We start from the raw sequence: 19,607 nt of genomic DNA on the forward strand, positions 1-19,607 counted from the left end.
ACAGATGAAACTTTAGTAGAAAGTCTGAAAACTCATCTGGAGAGGTTTTTTTGTTTGTTTGTTTTTTAAAGTTTTCAAGACCTCAGAGGTTCCCTTTTGTACCTGCAGGTCACCGGCACTTTGATACTGTAGGTAGGGGAGCATACTTACTACAAAAATTGGTAATGCCTGCTGTCCTATATTCTTGGAGCCTCTTGATTTCCCTCCGGAGTTCAAATTCCACTGTTTCCCCAGGAGAACAAAGAAGAAAAATGGGAAAAACAAATCAATGTCAGAGAGCCGCTGGGTGTGTTTCGGTGATTCTGTCATGTATACCAGGCTGGGTGACTTTATCTTAGGATACTTTTTACTTTGAACAGCTCATTAGAAATGCCTCCCAAAGCCAGGTGGTAGCGGTGCACACCTTTAAGCCCAGCATTTGGGAGGTAGAGATGGGTGGATCTCTGTGAGTTTGAGGCCAGCCTGGTCTACAGAGTGAGATCCAGAACAACCAAGACTACAAGGAGGAAATCCTGTCTCAAAAAAACAAAAAAGCTAAACTTTTTTTTAAATGTAAGTGTTCCTGCTCCACCTCTGTGTTAGCACTTGTACCGATACAACCACGTTCTTTGATGCAGTCTGCCTCTGGATGAGCCCTGCTGCATGGGAAGGACAAAGCTTTGTTCAAGCCCTGGTTTCTTTTTAGTTTTTTCCTATAGGGACCAAGGAGCACTGCATTTTCTGTGAACCAAAAATTGCTGCTGAGCACACAGCTCAGACTGCACTGTTGGGTTATTCTACAGAACAGCCCAACCTGGATGCTTTTCAAACATGCAATGAAGGAAAACTATCCACAGGGTGTAGTTCTCTGTAGTGACACATAAGCCAGGAATGATATAAACTAGGACAGGAAGTAAAGGATAAGTCACCCGATACCAACCACACAAAGAACGACAACCAAACAAGGTGTTTCCTGGGGACAATTTACCTGGCTGTGATTCTTCCTAAGAAATATCTGCACCATGAGAGCAGTGGTAAAGCACTTTTCTAGAAAACCGCAACAACACAACGAAAAACTTGCCAGAACTAAACTGAGGAGCCAAATAAACACATAGCTCTCGTGAGAGTTTAGAAATAAGCCCCCAGTGAAGGCTGCCTCAAAGTCTTAGGCCTTCCTGCTTAACAACTTCAATTTTTTATAGTGGAAAATCCAATTATAATTGGGATGAATGCTCTTGGGAACACCAGAGAAAAGGCCAGAGGAAGATGGAGGTATTGTTTCCATGAGCCAACAACCCTGTTCCCATGACTGAAACTAGTTTGAACATTAAATATTTATAAGCAAAACTATGGACCAGCTTATGGACAAAAGGGAAGGGAGTTCCCACTGCCCTTCAGAGGAAGCTGGATGGGTACTGTGTTGAAAACTGCTGAGGCTAGCCACACAGATACAGGGATTCATTGTGGCATTTCTCAATATACTGGACAAGTCCTGTAAGAAGTAAAAACTGCTACACACGGTGGCACACATCTGTAATTCAATTCCTGGAAGACAAAGGCAGGAGGCCTGCAAGTCTGAGTCCCACATGGACTGCTCAGAAAGTTCCAGTCCAGCTTGGCCTACATATATAGCAAGACCTTTTCCTAAAGATAAAAACTAACAAAAGAGACCAAAAAGAAAATTAATAAAAACAGAACACCACCACCACAATCCCCCAAAACAATAAACAAAAGCCCTCTACTAACTTGTAAGTTACTAAGTATTTTCCTTCCTTAGAACGTAAGGTTGTGTATGTGTGTGGTATACACATGCATACAGAGCCCAGAGGAGGACATGAATGTCCTGTTCCATCATTTTCTACCTTATTCCTTTGAGATAGTTTTTTACTGAGCCTAGATCTAGGTGTTGGCCAGCAAACCCCACCAATACCCGTTTCTACCTCCTACAAGCACTAGAGTCGACAAACCCAGCTTTTCATGTAAGTGTTGGGATCTAAACTTAGTCCTCATGTTTATGTAGCAAGGACTCTTACCCACTGAGCTAATCCTCTGCCCCTCACTAAGCTTTTAAATCCCCCCCTCTCTCACATACACATACACACACACACACACACACACACACACACACACACACACACACAGTTCCAAAAACACCTACATGCATGGCTTTCAATAAACTTGTCATGTTCCACTGGTCCCACAATCCTTGCAAATCGCCTCATTGTTTCATAAAGGTCTTGGACCTCCTTGGGATACCGCCGTTCCATTACTAGACAAAGTGAAACACAATATGTCACAGAGAATATAAGGACTTCAAAGTTTCTGGTATTATTTTTTAAAACAAGTAAAATGCAGGGACATTTTCCTAACCTCACATGACTAACTCGCCCATTACAGCATGCAAATAGGCAGCTGAAAATGTAAATCACTAATCATAATTATGCATCACAGCACCTCACAAAGGGATGCTGTTATCATTGAGACTATCTCTACTACTAAGTACTACTGATATCCCTGCTCATGTCTTTTAATCTGCACGGGACAAGGCACTGTTGTCACAGAGAAAAGGGAATTAAAGGCAGAACCTTTAATTATCAGACACAACTCTGGCAAAATTTCTGGTACAGATTACTGCAGGAAAACAAGGAAAGCAAAGACATAAGAAACCTTCCAGCTGGTGTGGAAGCCTGAGCCTATAGTCCCAGGACTTGAGGTATAGGCAGGAGGACCATCACAAGCCTGAGGCCAGCCCTTCTACAGAATATCGACTTCCAAGTCAGCCAAAATAAAAACAAAACAAAATAAAACCAAAAACAAAGAACACCCAGAAAAGGTCAATTAACCTAAAAAAACTATGTGCATATTTCATCTGGAATACCCTGTGTGACAGACAAGCTGATTTATGCAGCATCCTGGAAGGCACTCTTCCAACTGTGAGACATCCCTAACTCCTCTGATTTTTCCAAAAAAAGTTTTAAATATGCATGAGTGCTCTCCCTGCATATATGTATGTGCATTACAGTGTGCCCACAGAGGTAAAAAGAGGGCATCAAATCCCTTGGAACTGGAAGAATAAATAGATGGTTGCGAGCTACCATGTGGGTGCTGGGACCCAAACCCTGGCCCTCTGCAAGAACAGCAAGTGCTCTTAACTACTGAGCCATCTCTGCAGCCCTACAAAAATGTTTTTATAACCTGAGACTAAGGTTATATTTAACATATAATTTCAAAACATGACTGTCTAGAAAATGACCCATTAATATTCATGCTGTAATTACTATAACAATTAAATCTTAGGCAATGTGGTTGACTATCAATGAATAGCTCTTCACTGTCACTATGGATCAGAGCTGCCTTGGGCACTTTTGGTTTCGTTTTGTTTTGTTTTCTGTGCAAGGGATCAATGTCACCCCAAACGTGCTAGATACCCCTCTACTACTGAGCTACCCCCAAGTCCTGCACCTGAATTTTCAAATCTTCCTAGGTAAGCTAGCATGCAATGTGGACTATGAACACTTCCACAATGACCTGAAACTTCTCAACAGTGTTAGAAGAATTTAGAATAAAAAAATCGGTTCATACTCACATCGGAACTTTCTAAGGTTGACTAATCCATGATCTCTTATAATTCTAGAATGAAAAACCATAATAATTTATGTATTAAAAGTAAGTTTCTTATTTAGTGTCTTCTATATGTTATAGTTTTTATTATACATCCTAAATACTAAGAGGTGGAATATCAGGGTCCAGAGAAATCAAGTCTCCACACACTTCTGAATCAGTTTCCAATGGAGACTCACACACTGTCCTTCTTGAGGCATAGAGGACTCTCACAGATGACTTTAGTTACCAGTGACAAAAGCTGAAAAAACATGTGTTTGTCAAGATGGTTGAGGAGGAAATCTGTCCATATCATGAGATTAATCTACACAATTTGTAGATTAAGAGCAGTCATTTAAGGGAAACTACTAGCCATGAAAGGACACATTGATCATTTACAACATTAAGCATTTACAACCATACATTTACATACTTTGAAGCCATTTGAAATAAATATAGATTGACCATGTTAAAATGGGAGACCATTACAAAATATAGGATTTAGCAGCAACTCTCAACAACTGGGTTCTGCAAGGTGACATGGTAAGTCACAAATGGAGTGTTCTTATAGACAACATACAGCCAACAGTCCAAAGGTCAGAGAAGACAGGATGACTTTTTATACTTACTTTTTTCGTCTCTGCCTCTCTTTTAACCTGGAATGATAGATATCCACCACAGCCATCTTCAGAGCTATAGATACAAATACACATACAAACATAAAAATAAAAGTCAAGGTGGTGGCACTTTAATCCCTGCACTTGGGAGGCAGAGGCAGGTGGATCTCTGTGAGTTCAAGGCCAGCCTGGTCTACAGAGTGAATTCCAGGACAGCCAGGGCTACACAGAGAAACCCTGTCTCAAAAAACCAACAGGAAAAAAAAAAACTGAGTCAAGACAAAAAAACCCAAACAATTATTTTTAAGGGAGGGTGCTGACCCAGAGTTTTGCTATATGGGTTGGTTTTGAACTCACAGCTTATAGTTGTCCTCTTGACTCTGACTCCTGAGAGCTGGGATTATAAGCAGTACCACCATGCCTGGTTTACCCAAACCTTAACTATTCTATGAAAAATATCCTAGCACACTAAATTTCTCTATTAGTAAATAACAATAATTGCTATCATTATTTTGGTAGCACTGGCAACCAAACCAGACCAGACAAGTTCTGTCCCACTGAGCTACACCTCCAGTTCAAAAATGAGTGTTGCTGTAACTACACAGGATTAAGCTCAAGAGACAATGACAGGCCAGCATTGATGGACAGTGTTGCGTGTTCTTAAAGTAACATTTTCAGCTGGGTAACAGTGACTGTTTACAGTGCTGAGTTCTGCATTCTGTGATGAAAAGATGTATTAAGCAGCTTAACCACAGTAAAAGCTATGACTTGCTTGCCTGATCTTGTCCTAATCCTTTCTAGTTTTAGTCTCAGGGTAAACAAGAAGAGGGCAAGCTGGAATCGGTACCACAGTCCTGCTCTTTCTTCATCTTCAAAGTTCTTAAGGTTTCTGTTTCTATCTCTTTTCACTTCTCACCTCATTCCTACAAGCTCTGGCTTCCAGGGTTCTAAGTTCCAGCAGACTGTACTACCTAAAACTCTCCCAACTATTTTAAGCATCACATCCTGTTGGATATCCCTATTTGCATGGCTTCCATTGCAAACTTACATATTCTGCCTGTTTCCATCTTAAAACTCTTAACTTGTTAACAGCGTTACAGTAAAGCTAGTAGTCTAAGACAGAAACCAACCTGGAACCTCTTTCCCCTCTTCCTACATAGCCAGCTAGAATCTTATCTAAACATCTTATGTTTCCCAAACTATCACTTTCTGTCTAATCCCATCACTCAATTCAGGCATCTTGCCATCCTGATGTCTCCTTATGGAACAACATTATCATACTTACTATGGTCCCTGCCTTCTTCAAGTCCCTCCCTCCAAATGGGACTGGGAGTATTATTTTACAGCACAATTGGATGGTACAGTTCCTCTGCTTCTAATTCTTCAGCGACACTCCACCACTCACAAGAGCTCAAGCTCTACACAGTACACATGGCCTTCCATTGTCTTGTTTCCTACCACTCCCTCGTGGGCCCTCTATACCACATTCAGAAAACAACCAGCCCAGCTCACACAGGTACTAACTAAGAACAAATCTGGGATCTAAAAACTCGACCTGGGTCCAGAGCTGTAAGAAAAACAACGAAGTCAGGCATGGAGGCAAACGCCTTTAATTCTCTGCATTTGGGAGGCAGAGGCAATTGGATCTCTGAATTTGAGGCCAGCCTGGTCTACAAAGTGAGTTCCAGAACCACCAGGCTACAAAGAGAAACTCCATCTCAGAAAAACAAGAGAGCCTTCCACATTTTGGCGATCTGTTAGTGGCTTTACTTTCTTTGTGGCTCCTATCCTAAATCTGGCTTATCAATAGTATATTAATAAAAGATTTAAAGTTAAACCCCCAGGCAGTTTATAATGAGAAGACCTCTGGGGTTACAAAATGAAGACTGATTATTAGCAATTCTAGAAAACACAAGGAAGATATAACAGCACTACACTGCTTAATAACCACCCTTCTGTTTAGAGTCCGAAAGAACCTTAATTTAATTGACTTCAGTATGTTCTGGAACTATCTTAAGAACTTGTTACCTCCTTAAGCTTTGTGTGATGTAGTGTGTGTTCGGGTTTTTTCATTACTGAACATCCATGGAAGGAAGGCCCAGCATTGCAAAACAACCTGCCATGTGTCTTTAGAAAAACCAAAGTGCATAATCCAAATGTCAGGAAATATAATCTTTAAAAACACACCAGCTTTCCTAGCAATGAATTTGACTATGTATGGGAATATACATTTACCTTACAACAAGTAAGCTTTATTCCAACTTAGAGCCCAGAGCCCCTGGAATGCTGCTAATTCAAGAGCAATGCAAACTCATCTTCTTCACCCCAGTACAGAGGTCCAAGTTCAAGATTAGCCAAGGACAGCAATGAGTCATGTTCTATTAGTTTCAAACACTTTTTTCACACAAAATCTCATCAGGCACAGTAAGTCAGAGCTCATCTGACGGAATCTCTTACTCAAGGTTCACCTATACTTCCCAGCAGCAGGCAGTCCCTAAAGGTTCCTCCACAGAGTTTGAAGCCCACATTTCTTTTCTTTTTTTCTTTCTTGTTTAAAAAAAGATTTATTTATTTATTATGTACACAAAGGAGGGCACCAGATCTCATTACAGATGGTTGTGAGCCACCATGTGGTTGCTGGGAATTGAACTCAGGTCCTCTGGAAGAGCAGTCAGTGCTCTTAATCTCTGAGCCATCTCTCCAGCCCCCGAAGCCCACATTTCTACTCAAACCAGACTATATGGTAGAAGGCAAAAACAAACAAACAAACCCCAAAACCCAACAACAACAAAAAAACCAACCCAATGAAGTAAGAACAGAATATAATGACTCATAAGAATTAGCAATTTCTTTTACTGTACGAAGGCAAACAAAAGTCTCAAGCTATGTACAATCCTGGTAGGCTGGGGCAAGATAATAAATTTTAGCTGGACATGGTAGAGCAGACATGCAATCCTCCTAACACTTGGAAGATGACGACAAAAGTATCAGTGTTCCAGTCCAGTCTATGTTATATGAAAACCTGTTTCAAAAAGTGTGTGTGTGTGTGTGTGTGTGTGTGTGTGTGTGTGTGTGTTTAAGGAGATGGGTTTTCAAACCCTTTAGGTAACAAACTTGTGGGTTTCTTTTTCTCCCACCCCCTCTTTTTTGAGACATTCTCACTATGTAGCCCTGGCTGTCCTGGAACTCACAGAATCGGCCTGTTTCTGCCTCCCCGGTGCTGGGAATAAAAGTGTGTGCCACCACACTCAGCAGTACAAACTTTGAAGAAGGAAATCTTTCTTGATTTGGGGCTTGTTTCATGTTTACAGTCTTGCAACCACAGGACAATCCATGCCCTGCCTCTGTTTAACAGACGGACGGCGGGCAGGCTGTGGAAGGGAGAAAGGGATAGAAAAAGGAAGGGAGGAGGTGTCTCTCATGTGTAGTATGAGCACATACAAAGTTTATAATGGAGGGTTTTTTTGTTTTTTGTCTTTTTTTTTTTTTTTTTTTTTTATGAGAATGGAAGCACTGAGAAGTAACAATTCCAAATGGAAGGGAACAAAAGTATTAATAGTGGAATACTCACATTTAGGTTCTTTAAATCCTTCACTCATCTATCCATTTAGATAAACTCTATAGAAAAGAAGTAGCTTGGCGATCAGTCCAAATTGGAGATATTTTGATGAAAATATTTCTGTAATTTTGTAAAACACTAACTTTATCATGCTGTCTCCCAGACTAGTGTAGGACTGAGTAAGAAGGAAAGGGCCTTGAGACTGTACTACCAAATCATATAAACAGACCCCGCTGACCACTGCTGCTTCTGCTTGACCATTTCAGTGCCCCTGGCTCCAGGCACCACGGGAAGCAACAGCAGCAATGGGAGAAGAACTGGAATTCTTTAAGAGGAAAATGAGCATTTGAAACTACCCACTCGGGCTGGGGATATAGCTCAGTGGTAGAGTGCTTGCCTAGCAAGCGCAAGGCCCTGGGTTCGATCCTCAGCTCAAAAAAAAAAAAGAAAAGAAAAGAAAGAAAGAATGAAACCACCCCCTCAGCAGCAAAGACTGCAAGATCTTAACAGCACGAACAACCCAGGGAGGCACAGAGCAGGAAGGAAATAAGGAGGCAGGCGCATGGAGACTGAGAATCACTAGTTCACATCTCTCTCCGAGAATTCAGAGCTCCAAGTACGAGTTTGCCAGACAACCTGGCCTGAGACCACTAAACAGAACCACCCAGAACCTACTCACTGACATGAGGCCCTGAAACCCCAGCTCTGGGGGAAGAATAGTCGGCTCTGTGATTACACTGGGGACTGATAGGTTCCAAATGGCTGGCCTTAAAATATTTCAAGAAGTGGGCAGAAGACAGAGGCAGTTCCTTCCCACTGCAATGTATTTCTAACATTGTTCAAAATAGCTAGCAACATGTTTCTGTTTTCTTGACAGAAGGCACTTACTGCTTGCTTGGCAAGAAAATCAACTGAAGACTGAACTGCAGAGAGACCAACCAAAGCCCTCACTGCAAGGGCACAAACAGACCTGTGACTCTAAATCACACCTGTAATCCCAGGACAAGGGAGGTTGAGGCAGGAAAATTAGGTTCAAGGTCATTCTCCACATGAGTCTGAGGTCAGCTTGTGCTACATGAGACTCTGCCTCAAAACAATAAGGGTGAGACCAAAGAGATGGCTCAGAGGTCAAGAGCTCTTCTGGAGGACTGCAGTTCAGTTCCTAGCACCCATGTCTGGAAGCTCAAAATGGCCTGTAACTCAGCCAGGTGTAGTGCCGCTCGCCTTTAATCCCAGCACTCAGGAGGCAGAGGCAGGCCGATCTCTGTGAGTTCGAAGCCAGCCTGGGCTACAGAGTGAGTTCCTGGAAAGGTGCAAAACTACACAGAGAAATGTGTCCCAAAAAACCAACCAACCAACCAACCAACCAAACAAAACCAAAAAACCACCCAAACCAAAACCAGACTAGGAAGAAGACTCCATGGGTAAGAGTGACTGTTATGAGATCAAAATCGACAGAACTCATGTAGAAGCTGGGCATGGCCGCTTGTGTCTCTAAGAGCAGAGAAGACAGATCCTGGGAGCTTGCTCACCAGCCAGCCTAGCTAAAATGGGGAGTTTCAGGTTCAATGAGAGACCAAAAGTAAGGTAGACAGTGACTGAGGAAGACACCTACCTAACTGACACACACTCTCTCTCTCTCTCACACACACACACACAGAAAGTGTTGTTCCTTTAAAAACATAATAAAATAGGTCCAGGTGTGGTGGTGCACACCTTTAATCCTGGCACTCAGGAGACAGAGGCAGGCAGATCTCTGAGTTTGAGGCCAGCCTGGTCTACAGAGTGAGTTCCAGGACAGCCAGGGCTACACAGAGAAACCCTGTCTCAGAAAACTAAATAAATAAAATAAAAACAGTCATCCTGTCTTTGCAAGCTTTTAGCCAACATGCACAAAAATAATTCCAAAATGGAAGACTACTGACCTAATAGTTATAGTCAGTTAGTAGGAAGCCAGAGGCAAATTACTTAACTTTGCATATTTATTTGAATGTAAAAAGGGAACATTATCTATTCCTACCTCTCAGTGTAGTGCAGCTAACACAAGACTACAAATGTGAGCCACAGAAAAGAAACAGCAACAAAACGTTAAGGATGTGAAGACTGACTGGTAGCTGTGGTGACCCTGCCTGTAATCCTGGCACCTGGAAGGCCAACTCGGGAGGATGGCCATAAATCTGAGGCCAGCTTAGGCTGCAGTGTAAAACCCTAACTCAAAAAAATAAAAAAATTTTAAAAAAGAAAAAATAGGGCTGGAGGGATGGCTCAATGGTTAGGAGCACTGGATGCTCTTCCAGAGGACCCATGTTCAATTTCCAGCACCCACTAGCAGCTCACATTTCTGTAACTCCAGTTCCAGGGGATCTGATACCTTCATACCAGTGAATATAAAATAAAGTTAAATAAATTACTTAAAAAATAAATACAATAAAAAAGAAGGGCCAATGAGAAGGTTCAGTGAGTACAGACACATAGCACCAAACCTAACACTCCGAGTTTGACCCCTGAAACTTACATGGTGGAAAAAGAGAACTAACTCCTGCAGGCTGTCCTCTGACCTCCATCATAGTGTCAAGGCATTCACACATAAGTAAATAAAGACAAATCCCCACCAAAAAGTAAAACTCAAACCAACAAAAACTAGATAGTATTATACAATGCTAAAAACACACTGTGGGGATGGCTCGGCTATCTGCTGCCTATTTATAGCAGGTGAATACTTAACCTTTCCATGCTCCGATTTCTTCATCTGTAAAGGGGAAATAATGGGATCTCTCAACTCATAGGGTCTGTAAGTATGAGATGATCTCCCAGAGCTGGGGAAGTGGTGTACACCTGAAGCCCAGCACTCAGGAGCTAAAACAGAAAAATGAAGAGTGGGAGACTAGCCTGGGTTACACGGCAAGACCCTGTCCCAAAAGGAAAAAGTAACTTCATACATGTGGAGAGCTTAAAATGGTACCTGGCGAACAGTAAATGAAATACGTGTTAACTATTATTAATTATTATAGTATTTATATCTAAACTGCCTTATGCATAAACAGCTGGATCTCTATAAAATGAAGAACAGTAACAAATGAATGCAGTGACCAACTGGACCTCTGGTATACAGTTAAGGGTCTGAAAGCTGGAAAATTAAACCAAAGACATACACTCTGAAAAAAAAAAAAAGGGTCCATTGCTGGCAGAGAAACCTTGGTGAAATTAGTTTTCTACATAGAGGGGGCATGAAAGTTTGGCATGGTGGCAATGAAGTATCAGCACTTGAAAAGCAACAGGATCCCAAGACAGCCTTGTCTATACAGCAAGTTCTAAGCCGGCCTCAGCTACAGAGTTAGACCCAGTCTGAAACCAACCAGCCAGAGGGAACACAAATGGTACTAACGTGTAACCCTGAGAAGCATCGCAAATACCAACTCAGCACATAGTGCCCGATGCCTCCAACCTGCCTGAGTTATGGAACAATAACAAGAAAGATGATCCATCTATAAGTTTTGGACCCTGGGACACTTAGGGAAAAGGTTGTCCACATATTTAGAGAGATTTTCACAGATGAATGGAGGTGAGCCAAGTGGGATCACTAAGCATCTGCCCGGAAATCTCAGTGTCACAAGACCAGAGTGCTGAGGTAATGAGTCTTCTGTGCTTCTTTCTGGATCAGTAATAGCTTATTTCAACAAAGGAGGAGACAGTACCACTGACAAGACCACACAACTTCCTTATTTTCCTTGGACATGCCCTTCCTAGGCCCATGCTGGGAACTTTCTGGTATACTTGGAATGCAATTAACTATCCCTCTTATTGTATCCCATGCCTCTGTAATGGACCACAAAGCCAGTTTTATTGTACAAATCCCATGAATCAATGCAAATCTTTGGGTGACATGAAGAGCTTATTGGCATAAGCCCACATTCCTTCCAGTAGTTATGAGTGAGGGAGCCTAAAGGAATGTTGCTAATGCCCAGTCGTATTAAGAGTACGTATTAAGTGTGTTGGTATGGAACAAAACCATCAATCTGCATTGCACACCATCGTTCACTGGAAACATGCACACCTGACTCAGCAGTATCACTCACTCTTCACTGATAGGGGACACCAAGAAACAGCAAGCAGGACTCCAAGGACCTGCCCAAGATTCCACAGTGACTCAGAAGCAGGCCCAAGCTTGAATCAATGTCCCGTTTCTCACCAATCTGTGCCCCTCTGTGTGCCAGGAATGCTTAAAAGCTCCTTCTTGTTCCTTCCAGAGACTTCTTGGGCTCCTGGAACCCTTCACTCGGTGTTCTAAGAGATGGCTGGGGACAACATGTGCCAGCCAAGGTCGTGCTGCCGGAGAAGCTACTGGAAGAGCTCACAGCCATAAACAGGTCACCTTTATGGTGCTGCCAAGAAGGCACCCCCACTGATTTCCAGTGCTTCTGGAATATTCTCCTAAAAAACACCTATTTGTATATTGTTGAAAGGCCTTGTTGGTCAGAAGTCACACTCTATCGTGGCCTGGCAGCTTTTTCCAAAGCTTGACATGGGAACTCCCTCCCCAGTGAGACATCCTGATTTCTACCTGCCTTTATCTGGAGAATGTCCCTGGACCAGGAGGGCTGACCTTATCTGAAAGCTCTCTAAGCCTAGCTGCCTAATTTATCTTTAGCTTGACCCTTGGCATGTTCCTTGCTAGAAGCCTCCCCTGCTGCACATACAGTAACTAAACCTTATATTAGGAGCTTTGCTATAGGACCCTGTGGCCACATATGAAGCCTTATGATAGGGCTGTGCCACTTAATACAAATTAGGGTTTGTCCCCAGGCTCCCCAATCCTATATATCTCCTATACTCTGGAATAAAGCTGAGCTGATTCACTGAAGTCATCTCCTGGAGGGCTGTCTCCATCGTCCCCACAGCCCTCTGAACTCCTTTCCCCCTACTGCACTCTCCACCCTGGTGAACCACTGCACCAATGATCCCTAGCAAGAAGAACCACAGTGTACCACACAGTCCACAACACTCCATCTCCAGTGTGGCGGAAAGGCGATGCACCCAGTGACTGCAACACTCAGGAGGTGGACATACAAGAATTAAGATCATTTTGGCTATAAGGCAAGTTCGAGAGCCTAGATTATATTAGACACATCTCCATTTTTAAAAGGGGAAGCCAGGGAAATAGTTCAGTTGGTAAAGCTCTTAATCTGAACCTACATTTAAAAAAAAGCTGGGCTAGGTAGCACATATTCCTGGGGAGATGAAGACAAACATAGTCTACTTGGTGAATTCTGGCTAGAGTGAGAGACTGTCTCAAAAAAAAAAAAAAAAAAAAAGATAGCACCTGAAGAATGACACTTGAGGTTGCCCTCTGATCTCCAGATATGTGTGTACAGGTATACATAATACATACATACAGACAGACACACACACATAAATACAAGTGTATATCTAAGTAATAACAATAATAAAAAAAATTAAAATCAACAGTTCTGAGAAATGAGAACTCCTTGATCTAAAGTACACCCTTTAAGAAGACCATTTCCTCCTGATGGCTCACTCCTTTAATCCCAGCACTCCGGAGGCAGAGGCAGGAGGATATCTGAGTTTGAGGCCAGCCTGGTCTACAGAGTGAGTTCCCGGACAGCCAGGGCTACACAGAAAGACTCTGTTTTAAAAAACAAACAAACAAAAAAAAATTTTTGGAGGGGGCTGGAGAGATGGCTCAGAGGTTAAGAGGTTAAGAACTACTCTTCCAGAGGTCCTGAGTTCAATTCCCAGCAACCACATGGTGGCTCACAACCATCTGTAATGAGATCTGGTGCCCTCTTCTGGTCATACATGCTGTATACAAAATAAATAAATAAACCTCAAAAAAAAAATTTTTTTTTGAGCTGAGGACTGAACCCAGGGCCTTGTGCTTCCTAGCCAAGCACTCTACCACTGAGCTAAATTCCAAACCCCACAAATTTTTTTTTAAAAAAAGGAAAGAAAGAAAAGAATGACCATTTCCTAACTACATGTTAACAAATGATGATGAACATTCAGCATCTGTAATTGTCACTGAAAATCCAAGATCTGTAAACTATTTCCCTAACATCTAAGGAAGCAAGGGCCACTTAATCAACTACCTCAACATGGGCTTTCCTCAGCCCAAGGGACCGGACAGTCCCAAGTACTATTAGGTGACCAATATTGTTACTATCATCACAAGTCATTCAAACGGGCCAAAACTTAACAAGAGGGGAAGTTCAGCAACAGAGCTACTAGATTTTGGTTTTTTGTAGTGTCTGAATCAAACCCAGGGCCTAGGGCACACTCTACCACTGAGCCGTGTCACCAGCCCAACCACTAAGCTCTAGTCACTAAAGGCAGAGGGCATGTTTTATTAATCCTTATACTCCAGCATCCAGAACAGTGTTATCAATACTTGTACTCAGGAAGCAGCTGATAAAATAAACATTACCGTGTAAGATGTCTGAGTCGTCTTCAACAAAATCAATGTCTCTTAAGTCCCATTCTGCGTAATTGTCAAACTCCTGTTAGAGGAAAAAAAACCCAAACCCATCAGTTTTGAGTAATGCCTTTACAATAGTCATGCTTCAAAGTCAAAGAGAAAATTCTTGCGCCAATATCTGCTAAGTACTAAACTGGATAAAAGGCAAAGATACTGCTCTAAGGGAAAAATTATAGGAAAAATCTGAGAGACTTTCAGGCAGTCATGAAAACAAAGAGCTAGGATAGCACAATATTAGAAACAAAGCCAAGCCTGTTGTTTAAAAATGTCTAATAGCCTGCTCATTCCAAAGAGAATCTTTGATTAGGCCTCCAAGTATTGTGGCAAGAAAGTTGCCTGCATTAATTCATTTTTTTAATCACCTTTTGTGGGATCTGTTTAGTCCTAACGTCGCTTATACACTACAGTTAGAACAGTCTATTCGAGGACAGTTCAGGAAAGAGAGTGACTATGGGGTGGCTCTGCACCACCACCTGCCATGAACAAAATGCCTAACTGGGTACTACGGCAAGCTGGGCTCTAGTTTAACACCCCTATCTCTACGAGCACTGCAGATGACATCAGATAGCAAATTTGATGTTTTTTGTTTGAGACAGAATTGCAATGTGTAGCCCTGGCTATCCAGGAACTCACTTCAGGCTGTTCTTGAACTCAACAAGATCCACCTGCCTCTGCCTCCTGAGTGCCGGGATCAAAGGTGTGTGCCACCACCACCTGACTGCAAATTAAATTCTTAAGACTACTTCCGCATTTTTTTTAAAAAAATTCTGTGGCTAAATGAAGAAGACAGTTTTTTTAATTATTTTTTATTTTATGTGTGTCAGTGTTTTGCCTCCATGTATGTCTGTGTGAGGATGTCAGATCTTGGAGTTAGAGACAGTTATGAGATGCCATGTGGGTGCTGGGAATTGAACCCGGGTCCTTTGGAAGAGCAGTCAGTGCTCTTAGCCACTAAGCCGTCTCTCCAGTACTCCAGGAAAACAGTTTTAATGGACATATGTATACCCACAATGCAGGACTCAGCAACCACTACTCAGCCCACTGCTTAATTGGGAAATAAACTTTTATTGGAACATAGATTTCCATGTTTATATATTATCTATCCTCCTTTTCTTTCTTTTTCTTTTCTTTTTTTAGACAGGCTCTCACTACACAACCCAGGCTTATCTAAAACTCAAAATGCTTCTATGTTATTTTTGTACAATAACAGTGAAGTTTGGTTGTTACAGAAATTTAATATTCTAAAAACTTAAACGTGACCTGGCCCTGATACAGCACAACCTTGAAAATCTCTTGCTAAGGAATGACAACTGCAGGAATTTCACACCCACGGAGTTGGGAGCAACACGTCTGCACCTTGGGGGCCAGCCCCCCAGAACTGTCACTGCTCCACAGGTGTTCACAATGGGAAAGGAATGAGCAAAATATGACTCCAAGGGCCTGAAAATGACAGTGCCTTGAAAAATCTCCCTTTAGTAAGAGATAATAACCTCACTGGAAAGACAAGTTTGTCCTTACTGTATGCTAAAAACAAGTTTTTGTTACCTCAATGAAATCTGCCCGAGCTGGCATGTATCCTGCCATGTCCCGAGACAGCAATGAGTCAAAGGCAGGCCGGGGAGGGTCATCTGCAGCTGGAACAATCAATGGTTTTTTTTTTTTAAATAAATTAAATACTGACATGAAAATGTCAAAGAAATGTCTTTGTTTATAGTCTGGACTCAAAAACAAAAAAAACCAAAGTGTTGCCAAATATTTGTTTACACTGTGAAGATGTGTCTTTGCCAAGGCACCTTCTGATTGGTTTAATAAAGAGCTGAATAGCCAATAGCTAGGCCCGAAGAGGTTAGGCAGGAGTTTTGGGGACAGAAAGGACTTCGGGAAGAAGAAAAGCAGAGTCGCCAGCCACACACTGGGAGGAAGCAAGAGGTGCCAAATGGAAGAGAGGTAACGCCACATGGCAGATTAATATAAATAGGTTAAGTTACAACAGCAAGTGGAGACAAGCCTAAGCTGAAGGCCAAGCTTCCATAATAAATAAAAGTTTCTGTGTCGTTACTGTGAGCTGGTGGCCAACAGGGTATGATGGCACATGCCCGCAATCCTAGCACCTGAGAGGCAGAAGCAGGAGGGCCAGATCAAGATCACACTCGGCTACACAATGACTTCAAGGCCAAAATATATGAAGGCAGGGTATTACTATGTAGCTGAGGGTGGCCTCAAATTCTAATTCTCTTGCCTCAGCCTGCTAAGTGCTGGGTTATAGGTGTGAGGCACCACATCCCACTCTGAAACAAATTTCTTTGAGAAAAAAAATCTCAGATCTAAGAGAATAAATTCAAAGGTTTTTATAAAAGTTTTTATAAAGAGTGAAAAGGTAATTATAAAAAAAACAATAGCTTTGTTTTTTGTTTTTGTTTTTTTTTTGAGACAGGGTCTTCTCTCTATGTAGCCTTGGCTGCCATGGAACTTGCTATATGGACCAGGTTGGCTTTGAACTCAGAGATCCACCTGCCCTGCCTCCCAAGTGCTGGTGGTGTTGTTTTTATTTTGTGTTGAGACAGACTATTATATGTCCTACACTACTCCCAAACTCACAATCCTCCTGCCTCAGATTCCCAAGCCGTAACTATGGGGTCACAGTCATGTGCCACCATGCCCACCAAATCCCAGGCTGATTTCCTGATGAAGGAAACATTCTCTGACATGCAAGGATTTGTGCAGGCAGGCATGTGCAGGTCAGAGGACAACCTGCAGAAGTCAGTTCTCTCTCTACCATATGGGTACCAGGGGCTAATTTAGGTCAGACTTGGTGGCAGGTGCCTTCGCCTGCTGAGGCATCCTGTAGCCTTGCCCTCTGATTTTTCCCAAAATAATGAAAAATGAAAGGAAATGAACCAAAGACATTTTCCTCTACTGTTGTTATAGGACTCAAGTATCCTGCCAGTGTCTGTTGTTTTGAGTCAGAGGACCACTGTGTCAACTTACAGATCTCAGCCAACTGAGATGCTTCTGGATTTTGAAGTTTATCCAACTGAGTCCCAGCGCCAGCCTACAACAGTTCTACAACTTTGTACAAATTGTTCAGCTTTTAAAAATCGTAGTTTCTTGTATGTAACACAAAAGCATCCACTCCATTGGTTTCACTGGGTTGCTGTTAGGAACAAACAGGCCTAATGGACTTGAGGGAAGTGCTAACATCTGAAGGACTATCCAAACAGGCAGCATCAGCAACCTCAGAGGCAGTCAGCACAAAGCTGCTTCCAGAAGTGAGGAAAAGGAGGCCAAGGAGAGAGCATTCATACATCACTGGTACTCTAGGGCCATTCACGGAAGACGCTTGTGTGTAATTCATCAGGTTCTGGTTACACTATAGTAAAAGACTCACTGATCCTCACAGGCATATAAGATTTTTAAAAAAGATTGCCTTCACTGCCATAACCAAGTGAATAAAAAGAACAAATTACTCCTTGGACTTAACACTGAGGCAATACTAGATCCTGGTAAGCAACTCCTACCCAATTATAAACAATCCAAAGGGATGATAAGGCTTGTAACAGATGACAGCATATGAGACTGGCCCCTTTCAACATAACATTTTACAGAAGCAATCATTAATGTTAACTAATATATTCCAAGAGATCCAGGGTGGAAGGCTACAACTCTGACCTCTGGGATGTGTTCCCTCCTTGCCATATCATGGCCCTGACTCAACAGCCATCATACCAAACTCCTCTTACCTCCATAAGTTCTTATCTGTCCAAGTCATCACTTCACTGTTTCCCTGCTATGGCAACAGCCCAAGGGTGGGCTAAGCACCTCTTCCGCAAGTAGATAGGCACTTACAGTGGAACGGAATGGCTGTGTCAGCAGTTTTGGCTGCCTCAGCTTGCTTCAGGTTTAGCAGAGTAGATGCAAACAGAGGGTTATTGATAAAATGCTTCATGTAGTGCTTCTCACATTCCTCCTTGGTTTTGGTGCACATCTGATTAGCTACATCCTGCCTAGAAAAATATGGAAAAAGAGTTAAGAGAGTAGTTTTCTTACTGATATAGACCACTGAAAGCTTGCTTAGTTCATTCCCTATTTGCAGTCAAATAAAAATTGCATATTGCAGTCAACATAAAATCAGTAATTTGGCCGGGTGGTGACGGTGTTCTACCTTTAATCCCAGCACTCGGGAGGCAGAGCCAGGCAGATCTCTGTGAGTTCGAGGCCAACCTGGGCTACAGAGTGAGTTCCAGGAAAGGTGCAAAGCTACAGAGAGAAACCTTGTCTTGGGGGAAAAAAAAATCAATAATCTGATACCTCCAAGTAGATGTCAGCAAAATAGTGAGACAGATACACCACTGATATTTGTGCCATGTGATCCAAATCCTGCTACTTCAAGATAGAAACAATAAAGGCATCTTTCCTCCCATTGTGTTCAAAGATCAGTCTGAGATAGATACATGAAACCTTATTTCAAATATCATCATCCCCATCATCTATAAATTTCCCTGAAGTAGGCTGGAGAAAGAATTGTTATAAATAAGAAGTCACCTTGGAGCCAGGCATGGTGGCAATGCCTATAATAACAGCACTGGGAAGGTAGAGGCAGGCACCCTGTGAGTTTCTTCAAGTTCTAGGTTAGCCAGAGCTATTGAGTGAGACAATGTCTTTAAAATAAAAAGAAGCCAGGTGTGGTGGCTTATGCTTTTAATCTTAGAACTTGGGGCTGGAGGATCTCTGTGAGTTTGAGGCCAGCCAAGCCTATATACTAAGTTCCAGGACAGCCAGGACCACATAAAGAGAACCCTGTCTGAAAAACAAAACAGAAACTAAACAGCCCCCTCTCCAAAAGGTGGAGGGAGAGAAGCAATTCTTGCAAGTTGTCCTTTGGCCGTCACACGTGTGTGCCCATACACAAACACCATAATAAATGTGACTGAACATTTTTAAGGGGGCTGAGAGCTGGCTCAGAAGTTAAAGTATTTTCTTCAGTGCTCAACAAGGCCTGTAACTCCACTCCCTTTCTGGCCTCCTTGTCATGTGAACATGAGTAACAACAATCACACAGACATACAGACATACAGACAGACATACAGACAGACAGACAGACAGACACACACACACACACACACACACACACACACACACACCCACAACACAGATGCATGCACATAAATTTAATAAATAAATAAAGAAGCCCTTAAAAAACTTAAAAGATCATCAATAACAACAGAAATCATTTTGGAATGTGCCAGGCATGGTGGCACACACCTTAAGTCCTAGTACTTAAAAGGTAAAGGCAGGTGAATTTCTGTAAATTTAAGGCTAGCTGGTTTACACAGAATTCCAGGCCAGCCAATGCTACCTG

At 42.2% G+C, this 19,607-nt stretch overlaps 1 protein-coding gene across 1 annotated transcript in view; it reads right to left on the reverse strand.

Annotated features, from left to right (window-relative positions):
• The window catches only part of Tada2a (transcriptional adaptor 2A), a 46,613-nt gene that overhangs the window by 7,602 nt on the left and 19,404 nt on the right, over positions 1-19,607 (reverse strand). The window contains exons 6-12 of the mRNA XM_036195676.1: positions 18,095-18,252; positions 15,794-15,882; positions 14,198-14,270; positions 4,209-4,272; positions 3,566-3,609; positions 2,138-2,248; positions 151-222 (exon numbers count right to left, since the gene is read on the reverse strand). Of these exons, the coding sequence (XP_036051569.1) occupies positions 151-222; positions 2,138-2,248; positions 3,566-3,609; positions 4,209-4,272; positions 14,198-14,270; positions 15,794-15,882; positions 18,095-18,252 (611 nt within the window). The remainder of the gene's footprint in view (positions 1-150; positions 223-2,137; positions 2,249-3,565; positions 3,610-4,208; positions 4,273-14,197; positions 14,271-15,793; positions 15,883-18,094; positions 18,253-19,607) is intronic.

This window comes from Onychomys torridus, chromosome 8 (assembly GCF_903995425.1).
Source record: "Onychomys torridus chromosome 8, mOncTor1.1, whole genome shotgun sequence".
NCBI classification, from domain to species: domain Eukaryota; kingdom Metazoa; phylum Chordata; class Mammalia; order Rodentia; family Cricetidae; genus Onychomys; species Onychomys torridus.